The sequence below is a fragment of the Pteropus alecto genome, unplaced genomic scaffold (assembly GCF_000325575.1).
Source record: "Pteropus alecto unplaced genomic scaffold, ASM32557v1 scaffold22, whole genome shotgun sequence".
Taxonomy (NCBI): domain Eukaryota; kingdom Metazoa; phylum Chordata; class Mammalia; order Chiroptera; family Pteropodidae; genus Pteropus; species Pteropus alecto.
This window is the reverse complement of record NW_006434839.1, coordinates 10,089,447-10,105,778: the sequence shown is the minus strand read 5'-3', so window position 1 is coordinate 10,105,778 and position 16,332 is coordinate 10,089,447. Positions and strand designations below refer to the sequence as shown.

The window sequence follows — 16,332 nt, the reverse complement described above, 5'->3', positions numbered from 1 at the left end:
GCCCGCCTGGAGCCAGAGCTCGGGTGGGCGCTTAATGTAGGGCGCGCCCTGACGCTCTGGCAGCCTCCAGGGTGTCTCTCCCGTCCCGATCACCATAGGGTGCCCCGCACCAGCAGCCTTCGTTCCGCAGGCGCCGCGGGAGCCCCGAGGCCCGGTGGTGGAGTCGGCGCTGCTGCCAGAGGCGCCAGCTCTGCTGCTTCTCTCCCTCCGTCTCGCCTTGGCAAGGATGGGTGCGCCCGGGCGCCCGGCTGGAGTACCTGGGGACATGGAGAGAACCCCGATTTGTCCTTTCTGTGCGCTCCCCCGTGCACCCCTCACCCTTTCGGGTAAGAGGATGAGGTTTAAAGAGTTCGTCCTGCCAGGATCTTAAGGCCAATGGCAGGAATTCGGGCAGAGGGTGTGTAGGAAGATGGTGTCAGGTAGAGGCGCGGTTTTTTGACTCGCGGCCCACAAATGAAGGCGCTGACCCTCCTAGCAGAGGAGGAACCACGGGACGTAATATTTCTTGGACTAGTTTCTCTTCGTCTTTCTCTGGAACTTAAAACCGAAACAATTAAGAATCTCAAAGTGAAGGAACAGAGACTAGTGTGGCCGCGGTGTGCCCTGCGGGATGGCGAATTCGTGCGAAGGACCCCACACGGTGATCTCCAGGACCCCCAAGGGCGGGAGCGGATGCCCCGGAACCGGGGCGGGGATGGGGGAACTTTCCTGGCCTCGCCAACACCTTGGGCACAGCAGGGCGGGGAAGAGGGCGGAGGTGTCACCCGCCAGAGGAGCTGTCCGAGAAGCAGACCCCGAGCCAGTGTCCCGGGGGTGGCTCCGCGGCAACCCGCTGCAGGCGGAACCTGCGTTGTTGTCCCCAGTGCAGGGTCTGGCCTGGACTCTTGCGCGCGGAGCGGGGATAAGTCACCAGGTCGAGCGAAGACGCGGGGTAGGGCAGATGGAGGAAGCTAGAGGCTCTCCGAAGGGAGCGGCCAGGTCAGAGGCAGAGGCCTCGACCTCCCCTGAACTATTGGCCCGAGGCGCGGGGACTCCCAGCAAGTCTAAGGAGGCACTTGGAAACCACCTTTTCTTACTGAAAGGCCTGACTCTGGGGTTTCCCCCCTGCGCTTTGGCCTTCCCCCACAGTGCCCGGGGAGGAGACTGAGAGAGGCTTCTTCCTGCGGCAGCTGTTGCCCCCCAGCCTTCGCTGGTCTCCGGGTGTGATCCACCCGCGTGGGGGAGGTGGAATGTAGGGTATCGAGGGTGCAGGAACCCCCATGCCTCCTCCCTGAACTTGGCGTGGGGTTTGGGGAGAGAGACGATGTGAATCAAACTCGGGAGGTGGCAAGGGGCTTGCTGCTCTGCCCACAACCAGGGGGCTGCAGTACTTTCTCTTCTAGGGGCCCCTGGTGCCCACAGTGTTCCAGACTCCTCAAGTCGCTGGCTCCTCCGGGGACGTCAGGGCCCTGGCATGAGTTGTGGGACCACCCCGACCCCAGAGGGGCTGTTGGCTGCTTCCTGTATGGAGACTCCCTCGGGTCCTCAGCATCCACTTCTCTTTCGGCGTCCCATGGAAGCTGATGCAGGCGCTGCCGGGTTTTCCCACTTTCCAGCATCCACAAAGCTAGGTCTGAGGCTGCAGAAATGTCACCCCTGAGACTGCAGACCTCTTCCGCTGTCAAGGAGTGGGGCAGACCCCTGACCAGCCCTGCCCTTCTCCATCCCTTTCCAGCAGTGGGGCGGGATGTAGGAGGGACTTCCTGAGGGCTGCCCTATATCTTCTGGGGTCCCCTGGAAATCGGGGCAACTGTTTCCATCTGGAGGGAAAATAGGGATAGGGCGTGAAGGCACTGGAATTCACAATTCTTGGCATAAGGATGGTCGGAATCAAATCTAAACCCACTTGGGGAAGGAGGAAGCCACCTTGGGAAGCTGATGCTGACCCTGGTCCTGCTACACCTGGCTTCAGGCAACACTCCCTGAGGCTGAAGACCTTTCTGAGGTTTGCTGCGCAGGCCCTCCCTTGGCCCTGCCTGGCCTGCCTGAAGGGGCTGTGCCATACTGACATGAGGCCAGAATTATAATTTAAAAACCTTTGTATTGAACAGCAGTGCTGGGCCGACCAGGCAGTGGGACTCACCCAGATTTCCTCCTTGCCCTGGGCACAGGAGTCGGCCTTTCTGGTCTCCCAGCTGCACCACCCCTGGCACAGCTGCGGGCCCAACCATGTGTGTGGGGTCTTTGGGGGAAGATTGCCTTCTCTCTGTGTCAACAGAGCTTTCCTCCATCCACTTTCACTTAGCTGGAATCGCCTGTGACTGGTGACTATCACCCCTCTATTCTAAGAGCAAGGCCTTTGGGAGGAAGGCTACCCAATGCTATGAACCACACTAAATGTATGGTGACCGCCAGCAGACTTGGGGGTTGGGGGATGGGCTGCAGGGTGAGAGATTGAGAATTTGGTCTGGGGGACCCAAATGAGAATTTATCTCCATATGCCTTCCCTCCCCCAGCTCAGTGAGTCAGGTTTCTGAGTTGTCTTGTCTGGCCACTTTCATTTCCCCTGGGGCTGGGTGGAGGCTGGTGAAGAAAGGGGAACTGAGCCGTCCATCTTCTGAGGCCTGGGGGCAGGGCAGGAGCTTTCCCACCCTCCCTGGCCCAGCCTGGAGCTGGGCACTGCTCTAAGGATGGAGACTTCTTTGCAGGATGTGGCACTTAGCAGCCACAACCCCAAAAGGTACCAGGCAGAGAATTTCGGGGGAAACTGAGGCTCACTGTTCCAAGGCCAAAGCAAACCTGGAACAACAGAGGGCAGTCAACTTTCCACCGAGGCAGGCCAGGAAACCCCCTGGGGTTTGAGGACCTCCCAGGCAGCAGCCCGGCCCTGGTTGGATGGCTTTAGCCGTTAGAAAATTCTTCAGCCTGGGCCATCTTCGTCAGTGAAGGCTATCCTGGTGTTGACTCAAACCCTAGTCCCTTTGCACACAGTGGTACCTCAAACATTAAGGATGGCTCTCATCCCCCTCCCCCACCCCTGAGTGTTCACTTCACCAACCCGATACCCCGTTTCCTTCAGCCGTTCCTTCCCTGAGAGGCCTGCCAGCCTTGGACCCTAGCCGGCATTGGAGCCTCAGCAGCCTTCCTCTTGGGTCCAGTCTCACTCCCTTTGACCCGGAAGAGGGTCCTGGAGAGAGCAGGGCTGGTGGCGGGAGATCATCCGGAGGACAGAATGCTTCCAGCATCTGGGGTGTACCAGGTGGCTGGTATTTCTTAAGTCCTACTTTGGTTCGGTGAATGGTAGGGTGCTGGGGTGAGGGGAGTGTGTGGGAGCAGAGAACAGGAGACAGTCTTGCCCTTGAGGAGGCTGCCTGCCCACCTGGAAGGTAAACAAGATGGAGGGAGGGTCAATGCAAGGTGGAGTAAGAGTCCCAAACCTACTGATCTCAATGAAAAGAGTTCAAGGCCACCCATGGGGCCACCCATGGTGCCACGGAGAGTGGAATGTGAATGCTGGTGTGCCCACCCCACAAGGGCAAGTGTCGGCACCTGTCTGCACGTCACCCTTCCAGGCAACATGCCCACCCATCCCTATGCCACCCTTATCGCCACCACCCCCTCTCCTTACTTGTGAGGGTCTTTTGAGGCGATGGAGATACCAAGGATGTGGGAGAGAAGCGTGGTCCTGGGGCAGTGTGCCCTCTTACACACACACACGCACCAGCCACCGACTCACCTACCAGGGCCCGGCATGGAGGCAGCCTTGCATCTCATCCTGCTCAGCCCTTTGTTCTTTACTTGCCGAGTGACAAATTCCCCTCGGTCTTAAGATGGGTGGCTCTGTGATGGCTCAGTCCTTTCCACCTCTGATTCTGGGCTTGTAGGTTAAGGGCAAGGGCAGGAGAGAAACCTGAGGATGGAACTGAGCAGGAAGGGCCTCAGGACAGTGAAGAGAAATTTCAAGTCTGGAGAGGGGCTGGCAGACGGAGGGAGGAGGCGTGGGTTCCACGTGGCCCGCTGGCCTCCGCCTAGGGAGGCAGAGACTGGCCTGGAGAGCTGGCACTGGGTCCCTGTGGGCAGCCGTTAGACCTCGCCTCTGTAGTTCCTGCAGCTCTGGGCAGCACAGGGCCTGGCAAATGTTAAGTGCTTACTAAATGCTGAATGGTCAGGGGGAGGGACCAGAGTCTAGGAATTTGATGGCTTTAGAAGGATAGGCTCTAAGTCTGGTGGCCACTGTCCTGGTGATACAGGAGGTAGACTGAGTTGACTGATGAGATTTCCCTCAAGATGTCCAGGTGGGGAAAGCTTGATTTCTGAGGGAAACTGAGGCAGAAAGGAGGCTGCGAAGACTGGGTGTAGAAACCCTCCCTCCATTCACATGTCTGCCTCGGTCTTGGGCCAGGTTTCCTAGAGGGTGCTTTAGTGAGGGAGGGGAGCAGGGAGAATGCTAAGCAAGGGTGTGGACCCAGCTGGAGGCTGGCTTCAGCCTGACCCCTCGGGGAGCTCTGGAGCGCATGCAGCACCAGTTTGCTCCACCTAAAGCAAGGGAACCGGCCTTTTGTCCCTGTGTGTCAGTCACTGGCTGTCCCCTGTGGGGAGGGGTGGGCCTAGCCTGGAGTCGGGCAGGGAGGGCAGGTCTCGCAATGGACAGCTCTATGCCTCTGTGCTGTGCCAGCCTCACAGCAGCTGGGGAAGTGATACCTCTGGGCGGGGCACCCGCAGCATCCACTTCAGCTGTAATTCCCTCCTTCCTTTGTCCCCAAACACAGCATAGATGCGGGGATCCTGTGACAAGAAAGCTGAAGGCTAGAAAAGAGAATTGTCTTTGAGCACCTGGAGGGACAGGGGAGACTCCAGCCCCCAGTGCTGGGAGGAAATGAAAGCCCTAACAGCCAACGGCTGGGCCCCCGAGCGCCCCCACACCCCTCTGCCAGAGGAGCATTTAGCTGCAAATCTGCTAATGCCCCGCCCTGCTTTCTCCTGCAGACCATGAACCAGCCCGCCCCAGGTGCCCTCCCGCCGCCCCGCCGTGTGCGGCTGAAGCCCTGGCTGGTGGCCCAGGTGAACAGCTGCCAGTACCCAGGGCTTCAGTGGGTCAATGGTGAAAGGAAATTCTTCTACATCCCCTGGCGACATGCCACACGGCACGGCCCAAGCCAGGATGGAGATAACACCATCTTCAAGGTAAGCCTTGGATGAGGGACTGCCTGGACCTCTGAGGCACCCCCTCCCTAGAAGAGGACCCCCCTCCCAAATCTCAGACTGGCCACTCAGTTGCATGTGATCCTACGTGTGGACTTAGGGGACCCAGGCATGACCACAGGGTATATCTTTTCTAATTTGCTCCCCGGAGCAAGGTGGGGACTGAGAGGTCCCCAAGAGACCTTCCTGTAACTCCTCCTCCCCCTCGTTCTTGTCTCGTACTCATTACACGTGAGCACGTGTGCACTGTGCACGTTCGATGTACATGTCTTGAACGAAGACAACAGAATTCCCCTGTAGTCATAATACCAAGAGGTAACTGCTATGATTATTTTTTGCTTATATTTTCAGTCTTCTGCACATGTATTCATGAGATACAAACATAGAATCAGACTGTGTATTCTATCTTGTAACTCACATTTTTCACCCAACATTGGGACCAAATTTTCTCTCCAATATATGCCACGTCACTTTTAGTGACCGCCGAAATTTCCATTGGAGGGGTTTAGCACAGTTTAGTCACCCAGTCCCAGGTGATGGATGCTTTTGGTGTTTCAGTGTTGAAGACCACATTGCCAGGTATACCCTCTAAACTCTTACCCTTTGTACATCTTAAATGATTTTCTTTGGGGTTAGTTCCTAGAGTTAAACATTGCTGGGTCAAAGAGAATGCTTATTTTTAAAGCTTTGGATGTGTGTTTCTTAGTTTTTGCACTTGATAAGTTACCTTTTCAAGGTTCTTTTCAAATGTGCTTATTTTTGAATAGATAACCCAGTTATACAACTCAAAATTTAAAAAGCATAAAATAGTTTGCAGGAAAAAGTCTCCCTCCTGTCCCTGTCCCCAGCCAGCCACCCCCTCCCTAGAGGCAATAAGTATTATCAGTTTCTTGTTTATCCTTTGCGAGAGTTTTTTGTACATAGACGAGCAAATATGTACCTATCCTTTCTTCCACTTTCCACAAAATGAGAGACGTATGCGTATTCTCCCATAGCTCGTATTTCTTGAAGATTACAACATGTCAGTATATCAAAAGCTCCCTCTTTTTTTTAATCGTCTAGTATTTCACTCTTAGAATGGGTCGTAATTTAACGGGCACCCACTGATGGGCACTTCAGTTATTTGGGGTCTTTTACTTTCACAAACAGTATGCTGCAATGAATAACCTTGTATATGCAGAATTGAGTCGATGCTTCTGTATCTATAGAATAAATTCCTAGAAGTCAAATGACTGGGTTAAGGGATAGAAACATTTGTAATCCTGACAGCAACCAAAGTGCCCTCCAAAATAATGATACCAATAGCTAAAGTGTACGGAGCCCATCCAAATGCAGGCGCAGTTAGTTCTGAGAGCTTTATGGGCCCTCGAGTCTTCATGGCCACCCTGTGAGGTGGGTGCTGTGATGGGGAGACCAAAGCAAAGAGAGGCAAAGTAATGTGCTGCTGGCACACAGCTGGCGGGTGGCAGTTTCCGGATTCAAACCCGGTCCTGCTCCAGACCCACACTCTTGTCCACCATGTCGTACTGTCCTCCTTAGAGATTATACCTGTTCACGCTTGCAGGAGCGGGGAAAGCAATGCCTTTCAAAGCACCTCGATTTCCCTGAGGGCTGGGAAGGGCTGGTGTCATATCTCCCACCTTGCAGAGGGGCACTCAGGGTGTCCGTGGTCTCCCTGCACAGCAGCAACTCCCATCAGACAGGAGGGGCTGGGCTTTGGTGAGGGGCGAGGTTCTCTGCGGTTGCCTGTCTTCTCTCCCTGCCCCAGGCCTGGGCCAAGGAGACGGGGAAGTACACCGAGGGGGTGGACGAGGCCGATCCGGCCAAGTGGAAGGCCAACCTGCGCTGTGCCCTTAACAAGAGCCGTGACTTCCGCCTCATCTATGACGGGCCCCGGGACATGCCGCCTCAGCCCTACAAGATCTACGAGGTCTGCTCCAATGGCCCTGCTCCCGCAGGTATCCATGCCTCCCTGTGTGGGCCACGTAGGAGGCGGTGCAGGGAGGCCTAGTGCCCTCCATTGTGCAGTGGTCGGGCACGCGCTCCCAAGGAGTGGCTGGGGATAGGCCACTTGTGGGGCATGGACCAGGGCTTTAGGTTCATCTCCCTTAGTCAGTTCTCGTTCTTGGCTCCCGGCTCCCAGTACAGATCTGGTGGCCTAGGGAGCTGAGCGCCACGGGGTCAGAGAGGTCCCTACTGGTTCCTGATGGCTGTGCAGCTACAGCAGGGGCTGCTATGTGGACCCCGGTGGCCCTCCACCTCCTCCCCACTGACTCCTTTCCCGTCTTCCTTTTTCTCTCCCTCCATCTGCAGAGTCACAGCCCAGCGAGGACCACACGCGTGGTGCAGGAGAGGAGGAGGAGGAGGAGGAGGAAGAGGAAGAGGTGAGCGGGGGCTCTGCCTGCCCTGACGTGGGCCTGGCAGGGGCGTTTCTCTTGTCCTCTGCTCTAGGACCGGGCAGCCCATTCCTCTGGAGCCCTGCTGCTCTCCCTGCAGCTCTACTCTTGAGTTTCTTCTCCGGGATTCTGAGGATAGAAACAAAGTCACCACCTTGAACCCTCGGGGGCTTTGTCGGTTCAACACGTGCTCACACTTTGATTGACTGACTCTCACAAAAGTTGGAGCTTAGTAGGTGCTATACCTGTTCAGAGGGCAGATGTGGAAACTGAGGGACTGAGCAGCTCACTGACTTGCCTGCGATGGCAGACCTGGGGCTGGAGGCAGGGTCTGGCCTCGGCTAAGCCGAGGACCAGGGAATTGCCTTGTGGTTCTCATGTGTTTTCTTTAGCATCAGATCAATTTAATAACCTGTCCTCCCTTCTCTCTCTGGCCTCTTCCCTCCTCCTTTGCCTGTGTCTTCCCTTCAGCTCCAGAGGATGTTACCAAGCCTGAGCCTCACAGGTGGGGCTGGGAGGTGGTATGGTTGGGGGCTTAGTATAAGGAGAAGCTGCAGGTACCATAGGTACCTGGGAGGGGGTTGAAGGGAGGCTATGGGCGGAGGTCCAGGGCCGGGAGTAGGTGAGCCTGGGAGGCAGTTCCTAGAAGTTGCATTAAAGCTCTCTCCACCCCTACCCTCTGTAGAAGCAGTGCACCCTGGTCCCCCCATGGCACCCTATTCTTTACCCAAAGAGGATGTCAAGTGGCCACCTACTCTGCAGCCTCCTGCAGAGCTGGGCCCCCCTGCTCCAGGACCCAACCTCCTGGGCCCTGCCCCTGCCTATGGGGAGCTTCTCCCTGAGGTCCTGCCGAGCCTGCAGCACGGGGCCCTGGCTGCCAGCCTGCCCCCTGCAAGCGAACAACTCCTGCCCGACCTGCTGATCAGCCCTCACATGCTGCCTCGTAAGGACCCAGGGGCTGGCTGGGCAGGGTAAAGCGGTGCTGGGGGTGGTGGTGGTGGGGGGTTGGTTTGCAAAGAGGATGGAGGATGGCTAAGAAAAGAACAAAGATGCCCATGCCAGTCCCTCCTTGGGTGGGGGGAAGTAAGTGGGAGTGCTGAGCAGACGACCTAGCCACTGGGCAGAAAAAGTCGGTCGAACTGCAGAATGGGAGGTCTGGGGCTCAGAGACCAGGAAGTCCTGCCCCTCTGCCCCACAGTGACTGACCTGGAGATCAAGTTCCAGTACCGTGGGCGGCCACCCCGTGCCCTCACCATCAGCAACCCACATGGCTGCCGGCTCTTCTACAGCCAGCTAGAGGCCACCCAGGAGCAGGTGGAGCTCTTTGGCCCTGTGAGCTTGGAGCAAGTGCGCTTCCCCAGCCCTGAGGACATCCCCAGTGACAAGCAGCGCTTCTACACGAACCAGCTGCTGGATGTCCTGGACCGCGGGCTCATCCTCCAGTTGCAAGGTCAGGATCTGTATGCCATCCGCCTGTGCCAGTGCAAGGTGTTCTGGAGTGGGCCCTGTGCCTTTGCTCATGGGTCACACCCCAACCCCATCCAGCGAGAGGTCAAGACCAAGCTCTTCAGCCTGGAGAATTTTCTCAATGGTGAGGGCCCCACATTGTGTTCCTCCTGGGCTCCTATCATCGGGGGCATGGTTCTAGCCTCTGAGGGTCTCGATCTCGCTGTAGGGCTCATCCTGTTCCAGAAGGGCCAGACCAACACCCCACCACCGTTTGAAATCTTCTTCTGCTTCGGGGAGGAGTGGCCTGACCGCAAACCCCGAGAGAAGAAGCTCATCACTGTACAGGTATACTACCATCTCCCAACCCCCCCAACCCCCCAATTCTGCTTTGGCTTAAGTAAAGGGGACTCCTGAGACAAGCCCTCGCCCCACGGTGGAGACTCAGGGCTCTCTGGGCAGTGTGAACTTGGTGGCTGGATATCATCAAGGCCCAGGGCTGTCCACACATAAGTCGCCTTTGTCCAAAGTAGATAGTGGTGCCGCTTCTTCCTGGTGTATGCGGCCCATCGCCCGTCCCCTGGTGGATGCCCTCACGCGCAACTGGATTTGACCACCCTGACGAGGTTCTCCCTCTCCTGGATCTTCTTTGCTCCCCAGGTGGTGCCCGTAGCAGCTCGGTTGTTGCTGGAGATGTTCTCAGGGGAGCTTTCCTGGTCGGCTGATAGTATCCGGCTACAGATCTCAAACCCAGACCTCAAAGACCACATGGTGGAACAGTTCAAGGAGCTCCATCACATCTGGCAGTCTCAGCAGCAGTTGCAGCCAGTGGCCCAGGCCCCTCCTGCTGGTGGGGCCTGGCCCATGCACCCAGCCGGCATGCAGTGAGGTTGCAGATAGTGACTGAACTAGGCTTCTTGGGTGGCTGCATGGATTAATGTGGAGGTGTGACAGCCCCAGGGGGCATCTGACTGGCTGCAGGGTCCTATCTCTGGGTCTCCGGGAAGTGTATTTGGGCCAAAATAGAGGAAAGAGAGGCCCAAATTCCAGGTTCTCCCTGCAGACAGAAGGCAAAGGAAGCTGGAAGCCAGTTTTGCTATGGGGGCTGTATCTTCTGGACATGCCTCTCCTCTGCTCACCCTGGTCTCCTGGCTCTGGAAGAACTCAGCCATCGACACCAGTGAGCAGACAAGGAACTCCGACTCCGGGGCCGTCGCTGTCCAGAGGGAATTGCGCCAGCATGCCCTCATTTCCTCTGGCAGAAAGAGCTAAGAGCTCTGGGCCCGGTCCCCTTAGCAGGGCCTCTGCAGGGCACGGGCCTGACTTTGAGCCTAACTTCATCTTTCTCCTTCCTGAGACAGATATGAGCACTTAGGTATTATACCAGATACTTAAGGCTGGCAGCTACCTCTTCTTGAGAGTCCAAGAACCTGGGGTAGAAAGTGGAGTTTTATATATTTTTGGATTAATAAATGTTAAAAACATTCAGCTATTCTTTTACTTTTTCCAGCACCAGCTGCTTCCATGCTATTCTACTAGACCCTCTTTCTGATGCCAGCTGGCCCTTCCTCCTAGCACCTCCCCTTCATCTCTGGTGCCATTGACACAGAGAGGGCCTGCCTTCCAGGCTGATGAGTCAGCGGGGCCTTCATAAACACTCACCTGGCTGGCTGCTTTCCAGGAGGAAGCTGACTAAAGCAAGGGTATGGATTTTTAAATGTGTGCAGAATATAAAATCCTGTCCAAATCAATTTTCCCATAAGAAATGATGAAAAAGGGCTGGTATTTCAATTACATCGCAATCTTTATCCTTCTGTATATTTGCACGCTATTAAATATATTAGGACAATGAATGTAAATTGGTAGCTCATTGTTTGAATCTGGCTCATAGATATAATTTTCTGGCTTGAATAATTTTGTTTATCTTTTTATTATGGAAGATTTTAAACATTTGTGAAAGTAGGGAGAATGGTATGAAATCCCCATGTAGTAACTTCAACAATTGCCAATTCATAGTCTTTCTCATCTAAACTACCATCCACACCCCCACCCTGAGGTTATTTTGAAGCAAATCCTACCTACACCTAACATTTTGTGTTGTCAGCATGTATCTCTAAGAAGACAGGGACATTCTGAAAAAACAAAACCACGATATCATCACATCTAATGTGAAGACATTAACTTTTATAAAATACCTATTGTTTAAAAATTTAAGACATTAGATAAATTTTATTGCAATTTAATTGTGGAAGAAACCAAATTGTTCTGCATTCTGCTTTTGCCTAGATGCTGGCTGCTCTGCTATTAACGTATTTTGTCTTCTGTATTTCCTGTAAATTGGTACTTTGATCTAGACTCTGAATTCTAGAGGCTCAACTGAATGGAGCTTTTTTAACTACCTAGTTTTAGGTATTTGTCTCCATCTTTAGTTATTATACATCATGCTACAGTGAAGAGGCTTGTGCATACTCATCTTTTCATAGTTTTGCCAGTGTATCTTTGGGATGGAGCCCCAGAAATGGGATTTCTGGGCCAAAGGAAAAATATATGTAATTTTTCTAGATATTGGCAAAATCCTATTAAACCTGAGTGTGCCTGTTTCCCCAATCACACCAACAAACTATACTAACATTCTGGATTTTTGCCAACCTGACAGATCAAAAATAGTATCTTAGTGCCACTTCTCATTATGAGCAAGGCCAAGCGTCTTTGTGTGGTTAAGTGGCCTGTGCGGATTTTAAAAAAATTTTAGAATAGTTTTAGAGTTACAGAAAAGTTACTTGAGAGTTCCTATATACCTCATACCGTTTCCCCAATTGCTAACACCTTATGTTACTATGGTATATTTGTCACAACTAATGAATCTGTATGAATACACTATTATTGACTCAATTCCAATCTTTATTCAGATTTAATTAGTTTTTATCTAATATCCTTTTTCTGTTCCAGGATCCCATCCAAGTTATCGCATTACATTTAGTCATGTCTCCTTTGCCTCTACCGGTCTGACAATTTCTCAGAGGTTCCTTGTTTTTGACTTTGAGGGCACACATGAGAAAGTCCCCTATTTTGGGTTTATCTCTTGCGTTTCTCATGGTTTTTGTAAGGAAGACCACAGAGGTGAAGTGTCATTCTCACATCATCACACTGAGGGCACATGCTACCACCGTGATTTTTTCGTGATCACCTGGCTAAGATAGTGTTTGTCAGGTTTCTCTACCATAGGTGACGCCTCTTCCCACCTTTTCCATACTGCACATACACACAGAGGTTTCAGAATTGTTAACCCATACCCTTTAAGAAACTTTACCGACTAGAACACAGTGTTTATGTACAGTTCCTTTTGTCTTTAGTTTTCAATCATTTACCAAGGTTAGCACTTTTCCCCACTGGCCTGTATAGCTCTATTTCCTCTTTAGATTGAAATAAGTTGTCAACACTTTAAGATTAGTAGATGTCACCCACCTGATTTCCAGCTTCTTTCAGGGAATTGGGAAATACAGAAGCATTCCCATTACATTCTCCAATAGCGATAATGAGCTGGAACTTCAGATGGGCGAGTTCAGTACAGTCCTCTCCCAGCCTGCTTCCCTCCTTTCACTGCCTTGTCCCTGAAGGCATCTGGGTTAGAAACCCTTGATGAACAGTGGAGCAGGGAGCCCGAGAATAGATGAACTATGGAATCTTGGAAGGAAGATCTGCACTAGGTGACTACTTGTAGATGGATTTCTCTAATACTGCAGGAAGCTCAGTGGCTGCTGCAAATCCTCTTTGGGCTTCGACTTTTTGACTTTTTAAAAAATAAAACAAAAATGAAAATGAAAAACAGCATACCTGGCGGTCATTTCATACAGATCTGTGTTGCAGTAGCCTGTTGTGGATGAACGCTACCCGAAAGGAGCGACAGACGTTAACTCATTCCAGAGGTTAAAGGCAGGACAACGCGTGTTGCAATTTACTGCTCCCTAGCTCTGCTAGAATTCTGCTTGGTGGTGGCCTTTGACTGTGCTGGTGGCCTCTGCTAGGGTTGAAGCTGGAATCCATTAGAACACTGATGTCCGTGGCCCTGGGGATGAACGCATCCCTCTAGCCCCCAACAGAAAATTTCCCCCTCACTTCCTTTCTCCAAACCCTTCCAATGGAGTTCATCCTTGTATCCGACTGAATATTCCCTTCTAATTCAAGACTCCTTCCTCTAATTTAGCTTTTCATTGACATAAAGAAATTTTCATTATTCATAGAGGAGAGGATATTGATGGTTTTCATTTTTGTAAAAGGAACATTCTTGGAAGCAGCTTTCTCATTTGCTGATAACGTGTCTCAAAAAATCAGGCATACCTTACTGCATAATCATGGATTATGGCTTTAATCTTTGCAGAAGATTCAGTTAAACTGGGGCCACACAAGGTGGACATGTACACTGCATTCATGAGGTACCGATGCCATTCAAAAGCTCAAGTTCCTTAATGTCTTATTTGTCCTACATTCCGAGTTACTTATCTTCATCGAACATGAACATAAAAATTACAAGTTACTTTTCTTTAGTATTAATCTTGCTGGGTATAGCCCCAATGGGTGATCTATGGTCCCCAAAATCATGACTAAAATTCTCTGGCTACGCCAATGCAGAAATCAGGGAACAGACAATTGTGTGAGCACTTTATGCCTTAGGTAAGCTCAGGGGCAAGACTCTCATTCTTCCACTAGATACCATGCAGGAAAACACTGAGGGGACCTGATCCCAAAGTTCCCTTTTAACTTAAAATTTAGGTGGGTATTCTTGCTATGCCAAAAACAACTGTTTATAAGAACTAGTCTGAAGTGATCTGTAACTTATTGTAAGTAGTGAGGCCCTGACACCATTAATGAGCTACATAACTGGGATATGCATTCCACGTGCAATTTTTCAGTGGCCAGGGAGAATTGTGTTAAGTCTTCTACACGTTTTTCCAGTCCAGATACAACTTTCTGTGATCAAAGCCAAATCCTTAAACAAAGCAAACAGAGCAAGGGCAACTGGCCGTTTTAAGAACCCAGGATTGGACCAGGCTTCAGTTTTGTTTACCCAGAAAATGAGAGATGGCTGGGGTACTGTGCTGATGCCCAGAATTTGATAATCTCACTAGAAACACTTTTATATTCAAGTTTTTCCCTCCCCTTCCAATAATGCCTCTTTAGAGAGTAAAACTCTGAGTAGCATCGATGTTAAGCAGGAAAGTTTCATCAATTCCAAATAGTAGATGCAGCTCTGCAATCAAGTTCACTAGCTCAAAGCCCAATTACTATAACATACTATATGATCTCATTTATTTAAAACTCGAGAAAATGGAAACTAATCTATAATGACAGAGAGCAGACCTGTGGCTACTTGGGCATGGAGGAGAATGGGGAGAGGCATGAGGAAATTTGGGAGTAAACAAGTTCATTGTCTTGATTGTTAATGATTTCATGGGCGTATCCTATTGTCAGAGCTTATCAACTGCATACCTTAAATATGTGCAGCTTACTGTATGTCAATTATACTTCAGTACAGGTTTTTTTTTAAAGACCAAATACTCAGTAGGTTAGTAAACACCAATCTACTCGGTGGCCACCGTGGAAAGAATACACCGTATTGCTGTTTAACATGCTGAAGAGACCTATTCTCTTTTCCACTGAGGCTATGTGAAAAGATATAATGTAACGCAAGAGTTTTGGGGAGAACTAGAAGAATAAAAGATGCAGAATGCACCACTCCCCTGGAATACGAAGTGTCTGTGGCATGAAGGACAGGGGCCTGCCTTTTAAACTTCAAACACAGATGATGTGATAACAACTAACTAAGACTGCTCATGGAAGTGGTCCAGTTGTACCATTTCAGAACTATGAGGCAGTGAAAGAAAATAAAACAAACATTGATTAAATTTTAAAAATTTATTTTTTTCTTTTTTCTTTTTTTTTTTGTTGTTGATTTGTTCTTGAGATGGCTACAACACCAGACAGAACAGTGCCCTCATGTTTAGTGCCTGTGCAGGGCTGCAATGCCTTTAAAACATTAAGATCTGCTTTGGGCTTCCCTTTCCTGCCTCATCCCCATAAAGTCAAATAATTTCCACATTTTTTAGTAAAATACACTTAGCCCTGTAAACACTTTTTTCCATATTCCCACCCTCTTTTTTTTTTCATGTCTGTGGGTGAAATATTAACTAAAAAAAAAAAAATCTTAAAAAAGTTAAAACTTAGAATATTCATTTATATCCCACTCACCCCAATTTTGGCTCTTTTCTCCAAGGCTGACAACAACCCAATGTGGATTGGAAGTGGATCAGAGACTGGAGAGGGTGGTCAGAGTTGGGACATACATGAATTTTGGCCCTGGCAGGTCTCACTATCACTGATGTGACCATGATATAGAACAGAACAGGCTCTGTACTTACTCCTCCCTGTTCGAACAACTCTGGGGAGGACGGGGGAAATTTCTATCCACTTTGTTAAAAGAGGAGGGGAAACAGGAAAGAAGGGAGGATGAGAGAGAGGGCAAAACAATAAAGAACCGTAAGATGATCCTGACCCTTATCTTCCATTGCAGCTATTTATCTCATCTGAATTCCCATTTTCCCTAAGTAACTGTTTTTCTTGTTTCACAGAAAGGTTGTACTTTAATTTTTCTGTGTGCACACACACGTGTGAGCATGTGTGTGTGTGGGTATGTGTATGTATGTGTGTGTGTCATTTGCTACCAGGCGAATGTTTCAGTTCTGGTTTAAGTTTAGTTTTCCTTTTTTATTTCCTTAAAATTATTTTTCCTTTTAGAAACAAGCTCACCAGGAAACCAGCTCCCCTCCCACTACGCCGGACAGGCCCGCAGCCATCTTTTTAAAAACTGTGCTGATTTTCCCTCACACCCCCAAACAGGAACTCCTCAGGATAGCCTCGGAAGGCTGGAGTCTCTCCCTGTCTGGTGGGCGCCCTGGTGGCGGTGAAGGCCCCTCTGCCACAATGGAGGTTTCTGATTGTGGGACACAGTCTGGTTTGTTTTCTTCCTGTCTTCTAATTTAAAAAGACATTCCTGACAAAAGAGAAAAGATAGTCAATACTTGTGGTCCAGGAGACAGTAAGCATTTTATAAAGTCAAGGCAGAAGTTTCTATACTTGCTCAGGTACCTTATTCTGGTCTCTGCCATAAGAAGTCAGTAAAAAAAAGAAATTCAAGTTTTACTTGTGATTTGAAGGGAGCTACTGCTTTAATGAAATACTATCTGCAGTGCTTTTCCAATCCTGAGGGTCCTGTGGAAATTCAGAATGATATGTGGGGGTAAAGGTGAGCCAG

General features: G+C 50.7%; 2 protein-coding genes across 5 annotated transcripts in view; one reads left to right on the top strand and one right to left on the bottom strand.

The window, feature by feature from the left end:
• IRF5 (interferon regulatory factor 5) overlaps window positions 1-12,849 on the top strand; it is a 13,562-nt gene extending 713 nt beyond the window's left edge. The window contains exons 1-9 of one of the 3 annotated variants that reach the window (XM_025045833.1): window positions 21-326; window positions 4,966-5,163; window positions 6,950-7,139; window positions 7,495-7,565; window positions 8,049-8,082; window positions 8,263-8,520; window positions 8,776-9,168; window positions 9,253-9,371; window positions 9,684-12,849. In XM_025045833.1, the coding sequence (XP_024901601.1) occupies window positions 4,969-5,163; window positions 6,950-7,139; window positions 7,495-7,565; window positions 8,049-8,082; window positions 8,263-8,520; window positions 8,776-9,168; window positions 9,253-9,371; window positions 9,684-9,911 (1,488 nt within the window). In that variant the 5' untranslated portion in view covers window positions 21-326; window positions 4,966-4,968 and the 3' untranslated portion in view covers window positions 9,912-12,849. Of the gene's footprint in view, window positions 1-20; window positions 3,239-4,965; window positions 5,164-6,949; window positions 7,140-7,494; window positions 7,566-8,048; window positions 8,083-8,262; window positions 8,521-8,775; window positions 9,169-9,252; window positions 9,372-9,683 lie in introns of those variants that run through there. The other 2 variants (XM_006910531.3, XM_015588394.2) reach the window with 2 other exon arrangements.
• A 2,072-nt stretch (window positions 12,850-14,921) lies between these two features.
• Window positions 14,922-16,332, bottom strand: part of TNPO3 (transportin 3) — a 74,531-nt gene continuing 73,120 nt past the window's right edge. For both annotated transcript variants that reach the window (XM_006910530.2, XM_025045832.1), the window contains exon 23: window positions 14,922-16,071. The gene's annotated coding sequence lies outside the window, so the exon portion shown is untranslated. The remainder of the gene's footprint in view (window positions 16,072-16,332) is intronic.